The sequence below is a fragment of the Anguilla anguilla genome, chromosome 11 (genome assembly GCF_013347855.1).
Source record: "Anguilla anguilla isolate fAngAng1 chromosome 11, fAngAng1.pri, whole genome shotgun sequence".
NCBI lineage: Eukaryota > Metazoa > Chordata > Actinopteri > Anguilliformes > Anguillidae > Anguilla > Anguilla anguilla.
The window spans coordinates 4,717,600-4,740,628 of record NC_049211.1 but is presented as its reverse complement, the minus strand read 5'-3'; the positions used below and the strand labels follow the sequence as shown (position 1 = coordinate 4,740,628).

The 23,029-nt window shown below is 49.8% G+C and overlaps 2 protein-coding genes across 3 annotated transcripts in view; one reads left to right on the top strand and one right to left on the bottom strand.

The window, feature by feature from the left end:
• Nucleotides 1-23,029, top strand: part of LOC118207890 (plexin A3) — a 591,709-nt gene that overhangs the window by 318,611 nt on the left and 250,069 nt on the right. The window lies entirely within an intron of this gene.
• The window catches only part of gripap1 (GRIP1 associated protein 1), a 54,413-nt gene that overhangs the window by 19,236 nt on the left and 12,148 nt on the right, over nucleotides 1-23,029 (bottom strand). The window contains exons 6-26 of one of the 2 annotated variants that reach the window (XM_035382054.1): nucleotides 22,840-22,996; nucleotides 22,265-22,440; nucleotides 21,981-22,029; nucleotides 21,391-21,461; nucleotides 20,945-20,992; nucleotides 20,682-20,713; nucleotides 20,342-20,389; nucleotides 19,781-19,880; nucleotides 19,030-19,107; nucleotides 16,997-17,089; nucleotides 15,245-15,379; nucleotides 14,579-14,674; nucleotides 13,152-13,364; nucleotides 11,640-11,753; nucleotides 10,916-10,993; nucleotides 9,729-9,824; nucleotides 9,039-9,095; nucleotides 8,420-8,519; nucleotides 4,416-4,549; nucleotides 3,217-3,333; nucleotides 2,464-2,557 (exon numbers count right to left, since the gene is read on the bottom strand). In XM_035382054.1, the coding sequence (XP_035237945.1) occupies nucleotides 2,464-2,557; nucleotides 3,217-3,333; nucleotides 4,416-4,549; nucleotides 8,420-8,519; nucleotides 9,039-9,095; nucleotides 9,729-9,824; nucleotides 10,916-10,993; nucleotides 11,640-11,753; nucleotides 13,152-13,364; nucleotides 14,579-14,674; nucleotides 15,245-15,379; nucleotides 16,997-17,089; nucleotides 19,030-19,107; nucleotides 19,781-19,880; nucleotides 20,342-20,389; nucleotides 20,682-20,713; nucleotides 20,945-20,992; nucleotides 21,391-21,461; nucleotides 21,981-22,029; nucleotides 22,265-22,440; nucleotides 22,840-22,996 (2,086 nt within the window). The remainder of the gene's footprint in view (nucleotides 1-2,463; nucleotides 2,558-3,216; nucleotides 3,334-4,415; nucleotides 4,550-8,419; nucleotides 8,520-9,038; nucleotides 9,096-9,728; nucleotides 9,825-10,915; nucleotides 10,994-11,639; nucleotides 11,754-13,151; nucleotides 13,365-14,578; nucleotides 14,675-15,244; nucleotides 15,380-16,996; nucleotides 17,090-19,029; nucleotides 19,108-19,780; nucleotides 19,881-20,341; nucleotides 20,390-20,681; nucleotides 20,714-20,944; nucleotides 20,993-21,390; nucleotides 21,462-21,980; nucleotides 22,030-22,264; nucleotides 22,441-22,839; nucleotides 22,997-23,029) is intronic. The other variant, XM_035382055.1, reaches the window with a different exon arrangement.

Genomic DNA, 23,029 nt, shown 5'->3' with positions numbered 1-23,029 from the left:
ACAACAAAAGATTATTGCACTGCTTGTTCGAGCAAAAGAAAGCTCAATTTTGTGTTTGCGCGTGAGGTTCTTTTAACGGCCATAAAGTGAAAATTGTTTTATGAAAGCAAGAGGAACGGTTCATAATCAAACCCTTGCATACTGAAGGCTTGCCATGTGGGCGGCTGCGTAGTATAATGGGTAAGGAGCTGGTCTTGTAACCTAAAGGTCGCAGGTTCGATTCCCGGGTAGGACACTGCCGTTGCACCCTTGATGCAAGGTACTTAACCTGCATTGCTTCAGTATATATCCAGTCGTATAAATGGATTCAATGTAAAAGTTGTGTAAATCGCTCTGGATAAGGGCGTCTGTATAGATGCCTGTAATGTAATGTAATGGGTACAGATTTTCACCCTTCCCTTCTCAGGGAACTGGAAAAACTACCAAAAAGTAATAAAGACAGGGCAGAGCTTGCAGAAATATCCACCCAAAGCGTCCAAGTCCATCTATTAAAAACCACAGAAGTGCGTTCTCACCTGTGCGTGTGCGTTATTAGCCTCCAGTGCACCTGCATTTATCGATGCCCTACTCCTGTCGCAGCGCGTAGAGCTGCAGCCTGCAACACAGGCCTTACAGCCACCGGTCTATTCTCTCTTCTCTCCTCTCCATTCCGCAGTTTGAAAATCGTTTCATGAGCCCCACGGTAATGCCAGCGACTAAAGCTTTAGTCATTTAAATCCCGGATATAATAAACATGGAAAGTTAAGGTTTACAGGCTTCCGTGAGCTAGCGAGCACATTAGAAAAGGGGGAAAATCCCAGCTAGCAAAACGCCAATGAGCTGTGCCTTATTACAAACAGCTGCAGCGAATAGGTACGATTCTCACAGCCCAATGAACCGCTCGCTCGATTCAAAAGAAGGCAGCTTCTGTAGAGAGAAATCCTCATTTTGGAATGAAGATTATCACCCCAGAATGTTTTAGCTTCGTTCTTTAGGGGGGTAATAAGGTAATGAAGAGCCTGGTGAGCACGGAATAATTTGGTTTATACTGGTACATGGGATCTGTTCGTCCTCATCTCAGCGAGGCCATTTCATAGGTGAGAAACAACCAACCTTCTGCTCGCTCCTTCTGAACGGGAATAAAAAGCCGTTTGCAGCGCGAGCTTGCGGTATAGACTAAAGTGATACAATGACGTTTCGAAAACACTTACAATAACTACAATCATCATGACACTCGGGGATTCGCGTCATTAAATTCCACAGCGTAAAGTGGGGTGATTCGCAGTCATTATCGTGCTGCGCCAATATGCGCGAGAACGGCACGACTAAGCAAAACACGTTAAATAAATAAATAAATAAATAAATAAATAAAGGGATAGGCGACAGCAGATCGGTTTAAACACATGAGTGCTAGTGAATGTGCGTCACACAGTCAGGCTAATGTTACCAGTATTAAGAGAAGCCAACCCAGAGCACAGGCGCAATATCCCCCAAATTCTGCCGCGTATAAAACTGAAAGTATTTGAGGTATAAACGGTATCTGATGAAAAACGTTTTCAAACGGACAAAAAAGGGCCAAGTTACTCACACATACAAAGCACTGTCTATAAGTCATTAATTCAAACAGGCGAAGTCTAGCTCCCAGCACTAGTTTGCTGCACGTGGCTAATGTGAAGCGCCAGTTATCTGTTAATCTGACAGCGCGAGTCTGCCGCACGGCGCGCGCAGCTCCATCTCGGAGGAACCTTTAAGCGGAGACGCCGCCGTTATTAAAGACAAACTCATCAAATCGCGAGCGGAGCCCGCGGCTGGGATCGCGGCGTTATTAGATTCTGCGAAAGTGCCGTTTCAAGTGTGTTCCGCAGCTCCGCGCTTGCCCGCTAAAATAGCACCATTATAAATAGAAACGGTTGAAACGTTTAAACAGATTACAAAACCGCCGCAGAGTTCAGATGTAATAATAGAACGGAATAAATCCACGGTCGTTGAGGACTGCGCCGAAACCTTATTTGCTCAAGCTGTCGACAACAGACATCTGTCAAAACACTTTTTTTTTTTCTTTCTTCGAAATCTAGCAACCTTAAGTAGGGAGTGATTTCAATGAGAAATAAAAAATGAGTCAAATTATTGATGTGCAAGCTTTCCAATGGCCAAAGCCTTATCCGCCCTAAATTTCAACAGCCTCAGGATACATTATTGATGCGTTAAAAATAGCAATGCATTTTCTAACCATCTCACAGTCTAAAAAAAAAATGCATTTTTTCATTGTTCTATTTTGAGAGCTCCAGCTGACCTGGGCCAATCAGTGGGGCCTAACCTCAGCTTCTTTCCTGTCAGGATCTCAGTTTCTCTCCCATCAGGGAAAAAAAGGAGGAACTAAAGGTTCACTGCGGCCAATGCTCCTGGGGGGGTGTGGGAAGGGGAAGGGGGGCGGGGGGGAGTGAAAGGAAAGCCGTCCAGGGCCGGAGGGCGACAGCTCCTCACCTCTCCGGCTGTCCATGACGTAGGTCTCGATGATGGCGCTCTTCTTGCAGATGTCGTCGGCCATGGAGGAGCAGCTCACCTCCAAGTGCTTCACCTGAAACAGAGGGCAACGCCTCAGACACACGAGCTGGGGAGAGGAGAGGCTGACCCAGGGCATCGCCGTCAATCAAGCTTCACGCTCGAGCGCATGCAGACACACACACACACACAAACTCACGTGTGCACACATGCACGCGTACACACGCACGCGCACGCACGTGCACTCACGCAAACGCAAACATACGCATACACACGCACACACACATGCACACATATAAGAATTCGTTCTTAATGACTTGCCTGGTGAAATAAAAAAAAATAAACATATATACACACACAAGCACAAGTGCACACACAAATGCCCACGTGCACACACACGTACATATACACACACGTGCACACAGACACACATACGCACACACACATACACACGCCCACACGTGCGCACACGCAAACAGAGCCAAAATAACACAACAAAGTTGCCAAACACAAGGAAAAACATCACTAGTGTATATCTTTGCCAGCTTGTCCATAAATCCTCAATGCGAAACACACGTAAGACATGCAAAAAAAAAAAACTGCAGTTAAAAATGAACCAAGCGCTAATTTCAAATCGATACACACCGTTGTTCTTGTACAGAAGCATTAAGCAGCACATAAATAAACGGTTAGGAATGTAAGCATAATGCAGGGAGAGGGAAGCCTGTGCCACACCTTCTCCTCCAGCATCCACTTCTCCTGCTGAACCTCGGCCAAGCGCTGGAACAGCTCTCCGACTTCATCATCCGACAGGTCGGCAGGTCTCTGGGACTGGGGGCTGCCAGTGTTGGACTGTGGGGGGGGGGGGGGGGGGGGGGCAGTGTTAGACTGTGAAAGGGGGTGGGGTAGTGACTCCACCGACACTGAGTGCAGTCTGCAAAACCTGAGATTCACAGAACCCGATTCAGACTATTCTCAGTATTAATGTTCATAAATTTTCCTGACAAGGCCTAGCTGGCCCTTTACGTAAATAAATCATGAACTGGTGTATTTAAAGATAGAGCTGCGTCTCCATGCCATTAACTCCACTCTGAAATTACAGAGCGCAGGTAAAATGTAAAGGTGGCACTTGTTCTGCTTTGAACTGCCTGAACAGCAGCTTTAGTTCTGAGCATGCTCAGTTCGTCCTTGATCTTAAAGCCTGGATGTAGGTTGCAAACGGAAGGATCCTCTTTTGATACCGATTCGACAAACATGTGAGTTTAAAGAACCAAAGACTTCAACAGACGACGTTAACATCAGACAGCATACAGTATCAACAGTATGTGAGGAAAAAAAACAACACTGTACGATGAAAACGGAAAGGTGCGGGAAAGACTGCAGCAGCTTTAATAAAAAAACAAAGCGTTAGTCTACTTCCTCTCAGTTCTCTTCCCCTAGCGATCCGTGCTCCCGTGAAAGCAAAAACGAGCTCATCCTGAGAGATCGATCAGACAGACGCTTGAATACAGGAGTGTTGTGGGGTCACTGAGACTCTGACTCCATCGGGACCTCTGATTGGCTGAAGCCCTGCAGCCGCATGCTCAAACACACGGATGGTTTTGTGGGGCTTGTGTCACTGTGGCTCTGACTCCAGAGGGAGCTCTGATTGGCTGAAGCCCTGCAGAGTGAGTGCACGGGGGGGGGGGGGGCTAACTTGTTGGCGCTCTGCACGGGGGGGGGGGGGGGGGCGGGGCTACCTTGTTGGCGCTCTGCGCGAGGGGGGGGGATGGGGCTACCTTGTTGGCGCTCTGTGCGGACGCGGGGGGGGGGGGGGGCTAACTTGTTGGCGCTCTGCACGGAGGGGGGCGGGGCTACCTTGTTGGCGCTCTGCGCAGAGGGGGGCGGGGCTACCTTGTTGGCGCTCTGGGTGGACGCGGGGGGGGCGGGGCTACCTTGTTGGCGCTCTGCGCGGAGGCGCCTTCCTTCATGATCTCGCGGTAGCTGTAGGACGAGACGCTGCTGCTGTCCCCCGTCTGCTGCGTGCGGCTCGGGGAGCTGATCTCCGACAGGACCAGGTCCTCCAGACCTGAGAGAGAGAGAGAGACAGAGAGAGAGAGAGAGAGAGAGACATTCCCTCAGGGCACAGAAAGAGCAGCTTTACCTGAGAGAGCAGCCCTGTCTGAGGGATCAGCTGTACCTGAGAGAGCACCCATACCCGAGAGAGCAGCCATACCTGATAGACCAGCTTCACCTGAGAGAGCAGCCGTATCTGAGAGATCAGCTGTACCTGAGAGAGCACCCATACCCGAGAGAGCAGCCATACCTGATAGACCAGCTTCACCTGAGAGAGCAGCCGTATCTGAGAGATCAGCTGTACCTGAGAGAGCACCCATACCCGAGGGAGCAGCCATACCTGATAGACCAGCTTCACCTGAGAGAGCAGCCGTACCTTAGAGATCAGCTGTAACTGAGAGATCACCCATCCCTCCTTTCTGTAATGCATAGCAGTGTGGTATAACGGTAAGGGCTTGTAACCTAAAAGTCACAGATTTAATCCCCAGGTAGGACACTGTCATTCTACCCTGGAGCAAAGTGAACCTGCACTGCTGCAGTATACATCCAGCTGTATGAATGAATGCTATGTAAAGTCGCTAAAAAGTTGTGCAAGTTGCTCTGGAGAATAGCAGCTGCTAAATGGCCGTGATGTAATGTAATATAATGATGAAATCTTGGAAAAATAATATACGCTGCCACCCTTTCTGACTGCAGAAGAATGGTGGTATAAAACACATTATCCAAGCTTGGCGCAGTTATTAGAAACACTGATATATTACTGCACGTAATCGCTGGATGCAATTTTCATTTTAATTGTGCTTTCACTTACAGCCAGTGAATAAATTTTTAATAATTGAGTTGTAATCTCAGTACAGTCACTAAGAAAAAAAAGCCTTCATTTGCTGACCACTGCAGCATAAAGCTGCTGAACAGTTCTTGTGCAAAAAAGCATAGACAGAACATTTACAAAAATGCAAAACAATAACCATAAACAATCATCTATCATATCTGCTACTAACTATTATGAAGTTAACTGAAAATAATTTGAAGCCTTATCAAGTGTACCCAGCTAGAGTCATGTGACTGAGGCTGGACCCAGTGGTGGGAGGAGCCATCATATGCTCAAGTGTGGTTTTAAAACCAATCACAGAGCTCCAAATAGCACAAATTACCCAATGACTTCCTGCAAACAGCAGATTCAGCTGTTATAGATCCCACAGAGCCTTGCTTTCTCATCCTGTAAGAGTGTAGTGTGTCCCCAAATATGCTAAATAAACAGTGGCAGAGGCTTAAGAAGGGCTCAGGAAGTGTTTAGCTTTTAAGACGTGTACCAGCTCTCCTTCAGTTCCCTTCTGGATGCTTGACAAAGATAAAGCTTCGCTACTTTAAAATGTCTGAATCTCAACTTTCTGTAGAGCAACCATTAAACATTTAGAGCCGCCTAAATTATAGATGCCCCCAAAGAGGATTGCCCTGGCACCGCCAACTACCTACGGAGCGCAAATGCAAAAGCCTGCAATGCAGCGCGGCGCATTTTTAGAGGGGGGGGGGTGGGGGGTGGGGTATGAAATATTCAGCCCCCGCGCATACCGTTGACGGAGACGTCTTAGGGTGTCCCCTCAGGATCGGACGAGCGTTTTAAGGTGCCACTCACCCACCCGCCCGCCCGTCCGGGAGAGAGCCGGGGCGGTGGTGCCCGGTGCGCGGGCAGGGCACTCCGCCACGCGTTTTATTTGGCGGGTGTTAAGCACGGGCAGAGCAGAGCTGGGAGAGCCCGGCGGCTGGAGGTGCTGGAGCGACAGGCCAATCAGGAGCGTAATACATCGCGTCTTTACCGTGTGCGCCACTCTTTTTAAAACTCACGCTTTTTGAATTATTCACAGCCAGCGGGAGGGCAATGGACCTTATATTCACATTCCAAAATATTATTATTGCACGTTTGGGGGTGAGGAACAAACACAAGAAGAAGGGAAAATAAAGGTCCTCCTAATCGTACCGTATTAACCACCATTTTAACAGCCTGGCTACCTCACTGAAGAACAAAAGAGGCTCTCATTAATATTGTATGTGTCCGTTTAGTAAACAGTGAAAAGGTCCTCTCCGCGACGGGATCGGCTCTTCCTGTCCAAGTTCCTGAGTGCTGACTGCGGGGAATACCGCCCAGTAATATGCCCAGTCATTCGGTTACCCCATTAGCAGCAGAAAGAAAAAACTATGATTATGAAAAATATCCATAACTACTTCGAATGGCAACGTGCAATTAACTGAAAACTGGATTCATCGCACTCGAATTCAGAGGAATTTCACCGATGCGCGATTTTACAAAATGTTTTGTTTTTTTTTAAAATGAGGGATCACGTAGGAGTACATAAGTTACATAACGTAACATCAACACGAAATATGCATACCTCCCCGTTGGACACAGCCCATAATGTGCTCACTGCTCGCGCAGATAAACCGCTGAAATGGACGAGGAATCATTTATCTGCGCTAAACACTTGCCACTTTGCTTAATCTCCGGTATGAATGCTTCATTCGTATACAAGCCGAAAACAGATTTTTTTTCCCCCCTTTTAAAGGGGCGTCTTTACATACGGTTATACTTTATGATGTCTCCATTAAAACGTCCTTAAGAATACAGTGAGTAATAGCTAGTTAAATCTAATAACCACCTAATAGTAATGATAACGTGTGCGTGCACTCACAGGAGCACAGGAAACGGGTAATACAGACTGAAAAAAAGGAAGTAGAGGTCTGCAGATTAGGCCACGCCTCCCTGGCCCCTTCACTCCCATTCAGAATGCGGCTCGCTGCTCGTACGCGCGGGCACGGACGCCGCGCCCAATCGGAACAGGGCACCCTGTTCACATGTCCGAGCAGTACCCTCGGAGTTCACGCGCCACGTTCTTAAAATGTCCTGCCGCTCTCTCTCTGTGAGGTTTCCGCACCCTGATGCATAATGCATCTGCATCCGCACGCGCTTCGCTGAGCATTATGTAAGTCTGAAGCAATGCGGAGGGTACATACAAATAAATAAATAAATAAAGGAACAAATAAGAATAAATCTGTGTGTGTGTGTGTGTGCCGTTTCTCTGTGGCGGGTTGTGTCTTAAGGAGATTATAACACTTGTGGGACAGAAAGCCGCGTGAGATTGGATGTAATTACATTTTTGGCAGCCTGGCTGTGCTGTGCATTTAGTATTCTCCACTTAGTGCAGGTAAAATCCCCCATGTGCCCAAGTGGAGCTGTGTGTGCTTGCACTGGACTGTGCTGTACCTGCACCTGCACCTGTCCTGGTCTTAGTGCTGGTCAGGATCTCTGTACTGTACCTGTTCTGGTCTTAGTGCTGGTCAGGATCTCTGTGTACTGTACCCGTCCTGGTCTTAGTGCTAGTCAGGATCTCTGTACTGCACCTGTCCTGGTCTTAGTGCTGGTCATGATCTCTGTGTACTGTACCTGTCCTGGTCTTAGTGCTGGTCAGGATCTCTGTGTACTGTACCCGTCCTGGTCTTAGTGCTGGTCAGGATCTCTGTGTACTGTACCTGTCCTGGTCTTAGTGTTGGTCATGATCTCTGTGTACTGTACCTGTTCTGGTCTTAGTGCTGGTCAGGATCTCTGTGTACTGTACCTGTCCTTGTCTTAGTGTTGGTCAGGATCTCTGTGTACTGTACCTGTCCTGGTCTTAGTGCTGGTCAGGATCTCTGTACTGGACTGTAGTGTACCTGTCCTGGTCTTAGTGTTGGTCAGGATCTCTGTGTACTGTACCTGTCCTGGTCTTAGTGCTGGTCAGGATCTCTGTACTGGACTGTAGTGTACCTGTCCTGGTCTTAGTGTTGGTCAGGATCTCTGTGTACTGTACCTGTCCTGGTCTTAGTGTTGGTCAGGATCTCTGTACTGTACCTGTCCTGGTCTTAGTGTTGGTCAGGATCTCCTGCAGCCTCTCCTGCAGCTTGTCGGCCCTCTTCCTCTCCAGGTGCAGCTGTCTCTTCAAATCCTTCAGCTGTGGGGAGGAGGCAGAACGAGCCGTCACTCATCACTCTGAAACCGCCCCGCCGCGCAGCGAGCCAATCGCCGCTCTCCTGTCTCACACCAGCACCAGTCAACCGAAGTCACCAGTCCTCAAGGTCAGGGGGGTCGGTTCAAAACGGGCATCAGATTTATATAATCAAGTGAGACGACCCCCCCCCCCCCCCACACACACCCCCTCACACCCCCACCCTCAGGCCCACAGAGAGAGGAAATGTGGATCTGAACATACACAAACAAACCGAAAAACGGAGACGCTTCAGTCCCCTAGGCGACCCGTCCACCTGCAGTGAACTGCCGAACGGATTTCAGCACCCAGGCAGATGTGGGTTAATTAGTCAGCTCAGGCCGAGCGGCCCGATCGATGACCGACCCAGTTTCCCCCGAAGCAGGAGCAGAGGAGTCTACTGCCCGCTACCTGCGCGCGTCGTCGTCGCTCCGTCGCGGACCGAAGCGGAGAAATCGCTCGCGGCGTTCCGCGAGTTACACTTACCGCCGAACTCCCCTTCTTCTCCAGTATCCTCTGCCCGTCCACCGTGTCCTTAATCTCCTGCACACAACACAGGGGGACGAGGTTCAGACAGCCATACGGATAAACGAATAAACGCGCATGAATGCTACATTTAAATACAGCGACTGGCTTCAGACTGGCTTCAAAAACGAGAAAAATCTAAACGATGGATTTTCAACTGCTTCACCGAGATCTAGCAGAGCACCTATAATTGCCTTGACAGGAGCAAACTTTATTCAATTTTATACACGTCCGGCTGTTCAGAATTGTAGAAGTAAACAAGATACGGGGCTCGTGTGTAAAATTTCGAACCCTCTAAAATCTGCTGATGTTTCCCAGGTTGTCTGATTAAACCAGCCACAGTGTAACCAAAACAACCTTTCATAACAAACCCTGAACACAACAGCCCCACCCCCCACCCCACCCCACCCCCACCCCAACACTAAAACGGATGTCTCTCTGCACCTTAACATCCACAGACGGATGACTGTACTGTAAATCCAGTGACTTGCTTTGCCGTCTAAGTAAAATCTAAAATCGAAATAAGCATTTCTGGTGAATGAAAACTTTGTGCTGAATGGCCAAGAAGAAAAAAAAAAAAACTCATGAATAATTAAGTGCGCGTCGAAGAAGGTTCCAGACAAACGCCGAAGTAGAGCGGTGTTTATTTACCTGCTTGAGTTTTACAATGGCAGAGCTCTGTTCATCCTTCTCTTTCTCCATCTCGGCTAGTTGCTGCTTCACCGCTTCTATCTCTTCCATTTTTCCCTGAAGACAAACCAGTTGTAAGGTTTCATTTTGGCCATTTTTCAACCGCTTGGCCCGAAAGTACCGACATGACAGACACATAAATTACCGAGTCTGGTACGAGATCTGCAGAGCAGGAGGAAAGAGAACAAAACCCAAAAACAGTTTTGGGAACACCGTTTATATCACATTAAATTCCTTTATGTAATGCACTTCCCTGTGTTTCAATATCACATATGAATCATGTGAAATGATCCACATCAGTTCTGTGTGTAAATTAACCAGAATAACATGAAAGAAAAGCTCATAGCATGACGGGCTCTACTCCGGGCAGCGAGCCCATGTCCTGGAACACCGTGTCTGAAGCTGTGCGCCCTTTCTTATCCATCACCCGGCCATTTGGGCCTTGCAAACAAGGCGCGCACGGCCTCTTCAGCCAATCAATGGCTCAGATTAATCAACTCAAGGGCCGAGGCGTGCCAAATCGAGCGGACGCAGTGGCGCTCCGGGACGGGAACCCTGGCAGCCCCCTCTCGGCTAAACGCGTCGTCCGTCCGTCACCGGGCTACCATCCGTTTTCACGACGCGCCTCCTTAACATCCACGCCCCCCGGGCAACGGTGGGCGGAGTCAAGGTGTGTAAATATACCCAGTGCACGCCCACGCTGTTCAGTGATAGCCGGAGCAATTTTTACGCCCCACGTGCGGTGGGATTAACACCCTTTTTCCCCTCAGGACTGAATAAGAAACTGCGTAATTAGCATTAGCAATAGCGCTGGGCTTAGCATCAGTACGACGGGACATGACACCTTAGCTCTGCTGTGTAGGTAGTGTTCGGACATAAGGCACACACTGACTGCAGCCTTCTCCTCCTCCATCTGCCCAGGATTATTATTCAGGGTAATTAGGCAGTTGGCTTTAAACGTGCGAGTGTTCCTGAACCATGGCAACCAGCACTTTCAAACCAGGCGCCGTTGGAAACCACCACGTCTTCAACGGGTAGCACACCGCGTACTCACTGGAGCCCCGGGGGGGGGGGGTTTGACAGGAAGTGGCCACGCCCCCCCCGTACGTGACCTCGCCCACGGGCCAGGGGGGGACGTCGAGTCTCACCTGCAGCTGCGCAGCCTGCTCCAGCTGCAGCTTGTGGAGCTGTTCAGTGTGTTCCAGAGTGTTCCTCTCCACCGTCTCCTGCGCATGGGGGGGGGGGGGGGGGGGGAGAGAAAAAAACGCTGCTCAGAGCGGTGTCGTTCGACCCCCGCGAACACCGCGCTCGCCCCCCCCCGAAGGCCCCGAGTCAGCCGCAGGACCCCGCGGGATTACCCAGCATGCCCGGGCGGGACGCCGTGGGCAGGGCTAACGCGGGCGAGGACGAGGGGCTCGAAAGCAGAAACGCGCGAAGCGCGTGCCGTAGAGCGGCCCGACCGTCGCTGGTTATGTAGAGCAGACGGGGGCATTAAAATTCAATCGAAAACACGCCGCTGCATTATTCATGAGCGCGTCGGGGCTGCTTGGATGCTGCACGCTCAGCCGTTTTCAAACGGGCCGGCCTAAACGATCATGTGTATTTACACAACACACTGCAACGCACACAGGGTAAAGGGCATTAATAATGAGAGGCATACCCATACTTATTAATATGTGTGTTTTATGAGAAAGATCCAAATGAAAACGAAGACGGAGCAACACTGACCTCTAGTGGCCGTTACGGTAACACATTCTTCCCGTCGCTGCGTTTAATGATTAAATCCTGGGATCGCGGCTATGCATGCCGTTAAAAATAATGAGGTATAAGATCCTGAAATGACACTCGTAAAAGGCATCGTGCGGACTGTACCTCCGCTTCTTTAAGCCTGCGCTCGAACCACCCCTTGGCGCCCTCCATGGACTGGATTTGAGCCTGCAGGTCCTCCACCGTCTGCTGCAGGCTCTCCAGCTCCCGCGACCGCGCCTGGGACACACGGGGACGACGGTCAGAGCGAGACCCGAAGCCAAAGATTACATCACATCCCATCACGTTACAATAAGTTACATTACATTACAGTACGTTACATAACATTACATCATATTACAGCATGTTACATTGCATTACATTATGGGCATGTGGCAGACACGCATTTTTCCCATAGCACCTATTTATACAGTGGGATATATAGTGAAGAAATTCAGCAGGACATACAGGGAATAATACAGGTTATAACTCAGCCTCGTACAGTATACAGCTGGGTAAGTTCAGAAGCAATTCAGGTACAGTGGCAGTCTCCTACCAGAGATTCGAACCTGCAACCTTTAGGTCACAAGGCCAGTTTGTTAACTCTGAAGTCTGAAGTGAAATCTTAACCGTTGTACGACCGTGCCGCCCACAAGGCTTGCCTGAGGCACCGGTCGGGATGGGCAAAGCAGTGCTTCTCCACCCACGCTGCACAGCCCCTCTCCTCCACAGCACTGTGACCTGGCCACCTCCTTACCCACAATCCTCTCTGCTTTCTCTCCGACTGTCCTCCGCCATTAACCTTAACATCTAACCTTACCCCCATCTCACTTTAGATCTTTCATTTAATCCTTTTAAGAGTCCATTTTTTGGAACGCTTTTTTTAAAGTCAGTGCTCTACTCCACTGCTTTCAGTTACCAGTAGTGATTATGACATCAGCATTAGAATGTTGGGTTAAGAACATTCTAATCACACATCTGCCATCTCACACCTTACAGGGTAATAAACCGTTTTATCAAAACTTTTAATATACTCCCCAAATACTGCGGAATGTGTCCCACTGCATTTCCTTTTTTCTTCTTTCATTTTTTGAAAGGAGAGCAGACAGTCCACTGTCCTCATGCATTGTTTTCCACTTTATTCAGACAGACAGGGTTACAGATGGGATCGCAGTACGCAGAGTGCCGTGGGGGATCGAACCCCCGACCACGCGGTGGGATTTGTAACCGAGCCGCGGACTCAGCCACACCGTCTGCCCCCAGGGGAATTATGAAGCCCATAATGCCGTTCTCCATAAGATCAGAATGGGTGAAGAAGACCAGCATGCTAATCACACACACAGCCTGCTAGCAGTGTTCAGCTCTGGAGCCCAGCTGCTAACTGCTACAGAAAGCTGGCCGTCCTGTAGAGCCAGCCAAGACTGAATCCCACCCTGCCAGCTGTGCCCTGCCCAGAGAAAGCCCCGGGCACAGCCAGCGCTGGCATGGTCACTCCACACGGAGGAGGCACCTCCTCCTCCCGCACCTCCTCCTGCACCTCCTCCCCTCACCTCCTCCTCCTGCACCTCCTCCTCCTGCTCCTCCTCCCCCTGCACCTCCTCCCCCTGCACCTCCTCCCCCTGCACCTCCTCCCCTCACCTTCTCGTCGCGCAGCTGGGAGCGGATCTCCTCCTCGGTGCGGTTCTTGTCCTCGTGGAGGCCGCGCAGCTCCTTCTCGTAGCGCGCCCGCACGCCCAGCACCTCCTTCTCGTGCTGGAGGCGCGCGTCGCTCAGCTCCTCCTTGTGCCGCGACTTCTCCTGCGCCAGCTCGATGGCCAGCTCGTCCAGCATGGCTTTCCGCTTGTCCGCGGTCTGCGAGGGACAGCCGGGGGGGTGAGTCAGGGTCTCTACATCAGCGTCTCTCCCCAGCTGGGAGTCCGAGCCACCTGCACTAGCTCAGGGAACAGCCCAGGTAGCACGGAATGTTCTCATTATGTTACTGGAATGTTCTGTCAATGTTGTAACATCGCCACAACATGGCAGCAACAGTGTGAGAATGCTTTGTGTTGAATCTAGAGCGAGGGCTCTCCACTGCTGCATAAGCCAGAGCTTGTTTCACACTCTACAGGCCACACAGAACTGCAGGAGAGAGCTACGGCCAATCAGAAGTGATGCGTATCTGTCGTGTGCTCGTTACCCAGGTTACGCAGTCAGAGAGAGGCTGGCCGTGCTCCACTACAGTGGGCTGTCAGTAACAGTTAGGGAGTTACGCAGCCCAGACCCAAACAATGAGGCGGACGACGAGGGCCGCATCTGTTTCTGGTTTTCACGGCAGCATCTGGCCTAAATTAAGTAGCTCTAAGATTTATGCCATCTGACATTTTGGCTGCATTTCTTTACAAGCGCATGAATGACAGCCGAGGACTGTTCTTGTGGCCCAAATATGAAACGTTTCCCTGTGATCGAACCTTAAAGTGAACCAGTGTTTGTGTTCACAGCCAGTTAGCTCATTTAGCCTGGTTACTCGGTGGAAACAAAAAACCTTCACATACACACTGACCGTCCAGGACCGAACCTGCCCACCCCTGAGTTCGAGGCCACACACCACACACACCAAGCACCTTTAGCGATTCCCCCACCCCAGAGCAAAGCTGAGTCTGTGTGTGTGGTGGGAACGGTGAGCTCATGAACAGAACGGCCTTGCAGGGGAGCTGAAATGATTTTGCTGATTTCGCAGACGCAGCGAACGTGCGCTCTGCAAACATTAACTACGCGTCAGTCAATCCCGCGTATCGATCAACAGGAACTGAAAGGCTTCCCCCTTCTCCATTTCCTGTCCGGCGCTCCTCGCTCAGGTAATAAAAGGCACGGCTAGACCCGCGTTCGGAGTCCTGAGGCTCTCCTCTTCTCTCTCACGGAAAGGCAAAGCGGCTCCCCCAGCGTGCGGAGAAACATGCGTGTGGGGGAACCTGCATGCGCAAAAACATGCGTGTGGGGGAATGTGTGCGTGGGGGAACATACGTGTGCACGAGAATGTGTGTGCATGGGGGAACGTGCGTGTGCACGAGAATGTGTGTGTGCCGTACCTTCCTGCTCTCCTCCAGGCCCTGCTGGAGCTTGTCCTTCTCCTGGCCCAGCTCCCCCAGCTGCTCCAGCAGCCGGCTGTTGGCTCGGTTCAGCTCCTGATGGGGGGGGGGGGGGACAGGTTACAGACCGGAGACGGCTAACCGGCTCGTACCGCGTACCGCAGCCGTTCGGCCTTGGAGAACCTAGGGCTGCCTAGCTAAACCGCCATTACACAGCAAAAACAGCGGAGCGAAGCAGGACTCCATATCTGAGTGCACATTCACACGTACATGAGCAATAACTGAGGAGAAGCAGGACGAGCCGCTGGATTGTTCTGTATGGGGAGCCAATCGTAGTTAGAATATGAGAAAGCGCTTGTCATTAGCACAGCTGTTTGTTAGCATGCGTCCCTCAGCCTGACTTTTTAACCTTTCCTAAGCCGTGAAAGAGAAGCAGAGAGGGCTGCAGGTGATGAAGTGAGATGGATGGGGGGGGTGGTGGGCGAAGGGGGGGGGGGGGGCAGGGGGTAGACAGGACTGCAGCTGCAAGCTCAGGTCCTCTCTGTGAGGGAGGGGGGCAGAGGGGGGGTCAGGGGAGGGGGGGCAGACAGACCTGTAGCTGGGAGCTCAGGTCGCCTCTATGCGGGAGGGGGGCAGAGGGGGGGTAAGGGGAGGGGGGGGACAGACCTGTAGCTGGGAGCTGAGGTCGTCTCTGTGCGCCAGGAGCTTCTCCTGCTCGGCCTGTCTCTGCTGCAGCTCCACGTTGAGAGCCATGTTCTGGTCCCGCAGCAGGTTCATCTCCTGGGTCTTCACTGTCTGGATCTGAGAGAGAGACACAGCGTGAGAGAGAGAGAGACACACACACACATGCACACACGCACAAGCTCACACACACATACACAGGCACACACACACAAACACATACGCACACGTGTGCACACACACACACACACACACACACACAGATGAGTGGCAGGTTTAGTGCCTTGGCTGCGTTTAAATGAGCACTACGTTCATATAAAATGGGGTTTTGATTCATATCAGACATGGCCGCCGCCGCTGGTGCTGAGGGCGGAGAGCTTCGCCGCGTCTCCTCACGCGAAGGCGGACAGAGCAGACGGAGAAGCGCGTGAGCGATGGAATGAGTGAGTAACGATCGAGCGTGTCAGCACGCCGCACAGAAACATCCCTCACCCCCCTGCGCTGAGGCAGCACAACCCACCCTCTCACCCACACACAGCCCAGCGGCCACGCCACCGCACATCAGACACAGCAGACACATCAGCACGCCGTTAAACGCACATAACTCCCCACGATCAGCACAACATGGCATCAGATTGATACAGCGCCACACACACACTCACACACACTCACTCACACTCACATGCTCACACACCCTCAGCACGCCATTAAATGCACATAACTCCCCATGAGCAGGGTACAGAACGCACAACATGACATCAGATTAATACAGCGCCACTCACACACGCTCACACACTCACACACGCTCACACGCACTCACACACGCTCACACGCGCTCACACGCTCACACACACGCTCACACACGCTCACACACGCTCACACACGCTCACACACTCACACACTCACACACTCACACACTCACACACTCACACACACACTCACACACGCTCACACACGCTCACACACGCTCACACACGCTCACACACTCACTCACACACACTCACACACTCACACTCACACTCACACGCTCACACTCACTCACACACGCTCACTCACTCACACTCACATGCTCACACACCCTCAGCACGCCATTAAATGCACATAACTCCCCATGAGCAGGGTACAGAACGCACAACATGACATCAGATTAATACAGCGCCACTCACACACTCACACACGCTCACACACTCACACACGCGCTCACACACACGCTCACACGCGCGCTCACACACACACACGCTCACACACGCGCTCGCGCTCACACACGCTCACACACGCACTCACACGCGCTCACACGCGCTCACACGCGCTCACACACACGCTCACACACGCTCACACACGCTCACACACGCTCACACACGCTCACACACGCACTCACACGCACTCACACGCGCTCACACTCACACACACACGCTAACACGCGCTCACACGCGCTCACACGCTCACACACACGCACACACAGACTCACACACGCTCACACACGCTCACACACACGCTCTTACACACACACGCTCACACACGCTCACACCAGAGAGGGAGCAGAGAAAAGGACTGAGAAAGAACAGCAATGGGATGCTCCGATGTTTAAATAGATAAAAGGTAAGCTCTAATCACGCCTGACGCCTGTCCCTGAGCTGTGAGAAGCCATTGCGGGTGAGTCTGTCGCTGTCTTTAGGGGATGAGTGATGGATGGGGTGGTGGGGGGTGGGATGTTTTGTTTTTTTTTGGGGGGTGTACCTGTTCTAGCGCCGCTAGGTTAGTCCTGAGAGCATCGTTCTCGCTCAGGATGTTCTCCACCTGCTCCTGACTCACTGCACTCTGACACGCTACCTGTACCACAGCGCAGCCAGGACCAGCACCGGGGAGAGAGAGAGAGAGGGAAGGAGAGGGAGAGAGAGAGAGGGAAGGGGAGAAAGAGAGGGGGGGGGGGGAGGGAGAGAGAGAAAGAGAGAGGGAGAGAGAGAGAGACGGAGATAGAAAGAGAAAAGGGGTGTGAGGGACGGAGAGAGGGAGAAAGGAGGGAATGAGAGAAAGGGAGGGAATGAGAGAGAAAGACAGGAGGTGAGGAGGAGGCGACAGCGGGGAGATGGGGAAAGAAGCGGAGTGAAGGGAAGAGCAGTGGAGGAGTGGATACACAGAATGAGCAGTGAAAAGTGAAACGGAGCGAGGGATGGAAGGAGCGAGAGAAGGGGCAGATACAGCACAGGGAATTGGGTGCAGTGCCACCATCAGAGGGACGGTTGCAGAAGATAAAGGACAAACCAGGAGAGAGGGAGAAATTCAGAGAAGAAAAAAGACAAAAGAAGGGAAAAGAGGAATTAGAGTAAGCAGGCCAACAAAAGCACTCAAGAAACAGCAAGAAACGTACAGCTATAACATTCTAAAATACCAGGAAAAAGAAGAGATTAATAAATCAATCCTGCTGTTGTCTAGAGTTCCTGAAGTCCAATTAAGACCTGTCTGTCACTAAGGGACAGGGTGACATCACTGCTGTCGCCAAGCGACGGCATCGTTCAGTGAAAGGTCCGGCGATGCTTATTAACTTTAAGATATAACGGTCCCTGTAGATCAGAGCCAAACACTCCAAAGTCGTTCTGCTCCACTTCTCTCCTAATCCTTAATTATTTAGGCGACCTTTACTAACAGGGGTGGGTTTGGTCATTAACAGCCAATTAAATACTTTATACTCATCAGATAATTCACAAGTTTTAGAACTCCTTGTTTTTTTTTTTTTGAACATATGGAAAAAAAATCCATATAGATGTGAAAGTGAAAACGACTCCAACAGTTCAGACCTAAAAGTTAAAAGCACTGAGATAATTAAAAATAATAATAATAATAATAATACATAAATAATAAAGGTATGCCACATCAGAAAGAAGTAAAGAACAAGCAGAGTAGAAAAAAACCATAAGAGAATTTATACAGGGGAAAAATCACACAGCAGTACAGGGCAGTTCTGAAAGGTGGTAAGATCAGTCTCTAACCCGGCAGGTGCATTTCGCCCAGCCCAGTCCTCCTCGGGCCCTGTCACTGAGGGGTGCAGTTAAAGCTCTCTCGTAAACGTCACGGTTCTGCAACCCTGTTCTTCTGCACTGTGGCTTCACTACATCTCTGGAGAGACCCACGTCCTCCTCTGTTTATTGCGTTTGCAGTTTATGTCCTGACCGCGTTTGCGTTTTGAACTATGAATTTGGGAAGTGACAGACGGCAATAACTGAGCACTGTCTGTGAGTAAATGTCAGGAGTTGTAAGCCTTTACCGCAGACACAATGTAATATCATCAATTAAAAATTATTATTTTTAATGGGGAGCTTCATAAACAGGCAGCTTGACATAAAAAATTTTATACAGCCATTATTGTTTTAATATTGTTATATATTATGTGATGTGTTAAAAAGCATGACTGCCAAAAATATTTATTGGCATATTCAATCCATTATGTAGAACTGTGGGTATTGTATGTGTATTGTATTCATATGTGGGATATTATATTTTTCACTTGCTGAACCCTCATTCCTTCTGAGGATAAACTGAAAGGTTTCTGGGGTAGGAGTACTGAAAGCAGAAACCCGACAGAGCCCAAGTCCGACTCGCCCAGCCATGAGGGGCTCCTGTTACTGGACCTGACAGAACTCGAGGCAGAACGTCCTCACACTGATCCCAGATCAGAGCCATGAGGAGCTCCTGTTACTGGACCTGACAGAACCCCTGAGGGGGAACTCCCTCAGACTGATCCCAGATCAGAGGGGCCGCAGCGCTGCCGGTACCTGGTCTCGGAGGGCGTGGAGAGACAGCTCGTGCTCCTTCTCTCTGCTCAGAATCTGCTCCTTCAGCTCAGCAGAGGCCTGTAGGCACAGACACACACACACGCACACACACACACGCACGCACAGACAGACACACACGCACACACAGACACACACACACACACACACAGACACACAGACACACAGACACACACACACACACACACACACACACGCACACACACACACGCACGCACAGACAGACACACACGCACACACAGACACACACACACACACACACAGACACACAGACACACACACACACACACACAGACACACGCACGCACGCACACACGCACGCACAGACACACACACACACACACGCACGCACGCACAGACAGACAGACAGACAGACAGACAGACAGACCGAGTTAAGGATCCAACAAACAAACACAACACCAAAGTCCCCCCCCCAGTTAATTGACTTTGCTTGGGGAGACACACTGCTGCACCATCTAGACTCACAGTCAAACGTCAAGTCTCACAAGCCTACTGGCTAGCATAGAAAGTAATGCATATGAAAATACTGGGGGTGATATGGCTCCCTTTCTACCCCCCCCCCCAACCCCCACCCCCCCCCCAAACCTACTCACATGATTGCACACAACCAACCAAGAGGCTACGAACGTAACGTGATACGCGGCTTCCTTCTTACGCTGTGTCATACAAAAGACCCCAAATACCTGGGCTAGGCCGCCTGCCCACACCTCACCTGATTGGCTGTCATCAGATCCGCCTGCAGTTTCTGGATGCGAATATTCATGGACTTGAGCTCCTCCTCTTTCCTCTGCTGAATCTCATCAATCTTGGTCCTTTTTTTCAAAAACGAGTTAAAAGATAAATAAATAATCTACGGCGCTCAGTGATTTCAGGCTTATCTGGAGGGCTAAATGTGGTAACTATACGGATTAGAAGATTTTGGTTTGCACAGTGCACAAGTTTTATCCCCTAACATCTGCATCAAAGATAACTAGTTTTCCCAATATAGCAAATAAATGTAATTATTTTATTTTCATTATATAAACTGATGGAATGTTGGCCTTAAAACTTTATAATATTCTCACACAGGCTCAGTATAATATTCTTGTTTACATCAATGAAGAGAAATGACAAACTATGCATGAGAAGATATATTACTTTAGCATTCAGTAATAAAATCAGAAAATGTTGCCAGGATCAGGACTAATGTACCGTCAGTCAGACTAAAGTCGGGTTCCACAGAGACAGTCACACAAAAATAAAAAGTTGCTAAATTTGAACCCTGCGCCCTCACCGGCTGTCATTGTAGAGGGCCTCCTTCTCCCCCTGCAACCGCAGGAAACTACAAAAGAGTCAAGAGAGGAGAGAGAGGAGGAGGAGGAGGAGGGGTGGAAGAGGGGAGAAGAGAGGAGGAGAGGATGGGAGAGGAGGGATAGGCATATACAGATTTACAATGTAATTTGCAAAAAAATACTTTCAAGGTTTTTTTTTTTTTTTGTAGATTCCATTTATGTTTCCAACCCATTCAATTGTGATAGAAGTGACGGCTAATCTTTCAGGTTATTGTAAAAAACATTTGTGGATTCACACGTTTAAGGCTCCACTGTTCCATGAAAAAGGCTGTCACAGCTTACCTCTCCTGCTTCTTCTTCAACTTGTCGGAGAGCTAGAAGAGCATAAAATGACACTTTTTCAGATGGGTGTGATGTCAGATTATTTCACTGTAGTTCAGATTATACCAAAAACTACGATGACAGAAACTATTCTTGGTGTGTTTTCATTTTGGGAGTTTTTAAGTGAGGATGCATTTTGCAATCTCAATACTCAGTATTGTGTTTATATGACAAATAAAGTGGAATAAAAGTAAGCAGATTGAATAAAAGTATCAGGAAGTTACCTTGGCTAGCTCCTCCTGAAGCTTTGTCATGTCTGTCTGCTTGGATGACTAAAAAAATATAAAAAGATTGAAGCCAGTTTCATTCCCAGTTTCTGACGATATTCAGCCTAACTGACCTTCTCCCCAGCTTTGTGTAATTAATATAAATCAAGCTTTTTTCCATTTCTAACATGGCAATTCTGTTCATACACTGAATCAATCTGCTCATGTACACAAGGAGCCATAACACTTACATGAGTTACTTGAGTGCATTGTAGTAGGACTAAAACAGGCCTGAATTTCAAAGTAAACGGGAATAAATTATTTGTTTTTTGTGGAAAAGAAAAAAACTAAAAAGCAGATGTTGATCCAGGCCATTGTAGGAAGCATTATGTAACTACAAGCTAACGTCATCTGACCCGGATGAGACAGTAATGTGAAAGAGGAGACTGTGAGCCGGATTTTACCTCCAGTGTCTGGAGCTGCTCCTTCAGTAATCGCTTTTCCTCCACCTCCGTGTGCAACTGCAGCTCCACTTCTGTTGAAACCAAAAGCATTTCAGCACTGAGACACTCTGAAGGGCAGGTTTACTGGAACGTATTGTTTTGTATTCAAAATTCTAAGTCGGTGTTCTAGAACTCTAAACTCTAAACTGCTCTAAATCACCAGCAGTGATTGTGACATCAGCATTAGAATGTTCAGCTCAGAACATTCTAATCACGTATCTGTGATGTCACACCTTAAAGGGTAAAGGCACACGTGGCCAGGCAGTCAGATTTACCTCATTTCTAAACAAACTCAATCAGATTGGAAGGGACCCAGGGAGGCCTCAATTATTTAGGCGACCTTCAGCCTCAAAGTGGGGACTGTGATTAAAGCGAACGAGGCGCCGGCCGGGTGCCAGTCAGTGCCGCCCGCGACGAGGCCGACGTGTTTTAATTACGCTTAAGTCGCCCTCCCGTGGCGAGCGGAGGGAGCGCGCGGGGCGACCCGCGGCGTCTACGCCGCGCTTTTCCGCAGGCCCGCGGACGCAGGGACGGTGGTAAAGCAGACTCACCGCTCAGCTTCTTCACCCGCTGCTCCAGCTTGGCGCATTTCGTCTCCATCTGTAAAAGGATCAATGACGTGTTAACACTGGAAGCACGAAGAGGCTACATCACATGCCAATCAAAAACAGGAAGCGCAAGCAGGTTCCCGCTCTACTTCTTATTGTGAGGTCCTCTATTATTGCAGGAGTATTTTGGAGCTGCAGTGTGTGGGCTTCTGAAGCCCGAAAATGAACCCGGTGCCATTTCTGCCAACCACAGCGGGTTCCCAGAGACTGGCCACGCCCCACTTCACCTGTTCCAGCCTATCAGAGGCGCCACCCTCTGCCGACTCCTCCCCCTCCGGGCCAGCCTCAGGGTGCGCCTGGACGCCGTTGGAGTCCGTCTGTCCGTCCGTCTCCGAGGCCTGTAGGTCGTTGGGCTCCGCCCCCCTGTGGGTCTGTGTGTCTTTCTCGTAGCGTTCCTGCAGGGCTGCGGAACACAGCCAGAGGGAGCCAGAGAGTGAGAACTGCCCTCTGTTTAACCGTTTTGTGTGAGGTCATAAACAATTGATTAGAGTGTTATTAACTGAGCATTTTAATGCTGATGTCACAATCACTACTGATAATCAGTGTTCTATAAAAAAAAACTGACTCAAAAGGTTAATCTCTGCCTTACAATGACTTTATAATATGAGGGTACAGTAAAAAGCTCAAACTTTTATATTATCCATTCCATATATATGATAGTTATTGGTAAAATAAATAATGTAGTTTGTCTCTGTACACCACTGCAAATTACTACAATATCAAATTAATGTCATGATATTCAAATTAAATTGAACTAATTAAACTGACACTAATTTCTGCTCATACACCACCACCGGCTCACCTGACATCTTCTTCTGTAGGGCGGAGTTCTCTGCCTGGAGGCGGAGCAGCTCGCCATCTACAGGGCTGGAGGCGGGGCTTGGGGGAGGGGGCTGCAGGCCCCGCCCCTCTTTCAGTCCCGCGTTCTCCTGCTCCAGCTGTTCTATCTGAGAGCACAGCTGCAGTACGCGCACACGCACGCACACAGACAC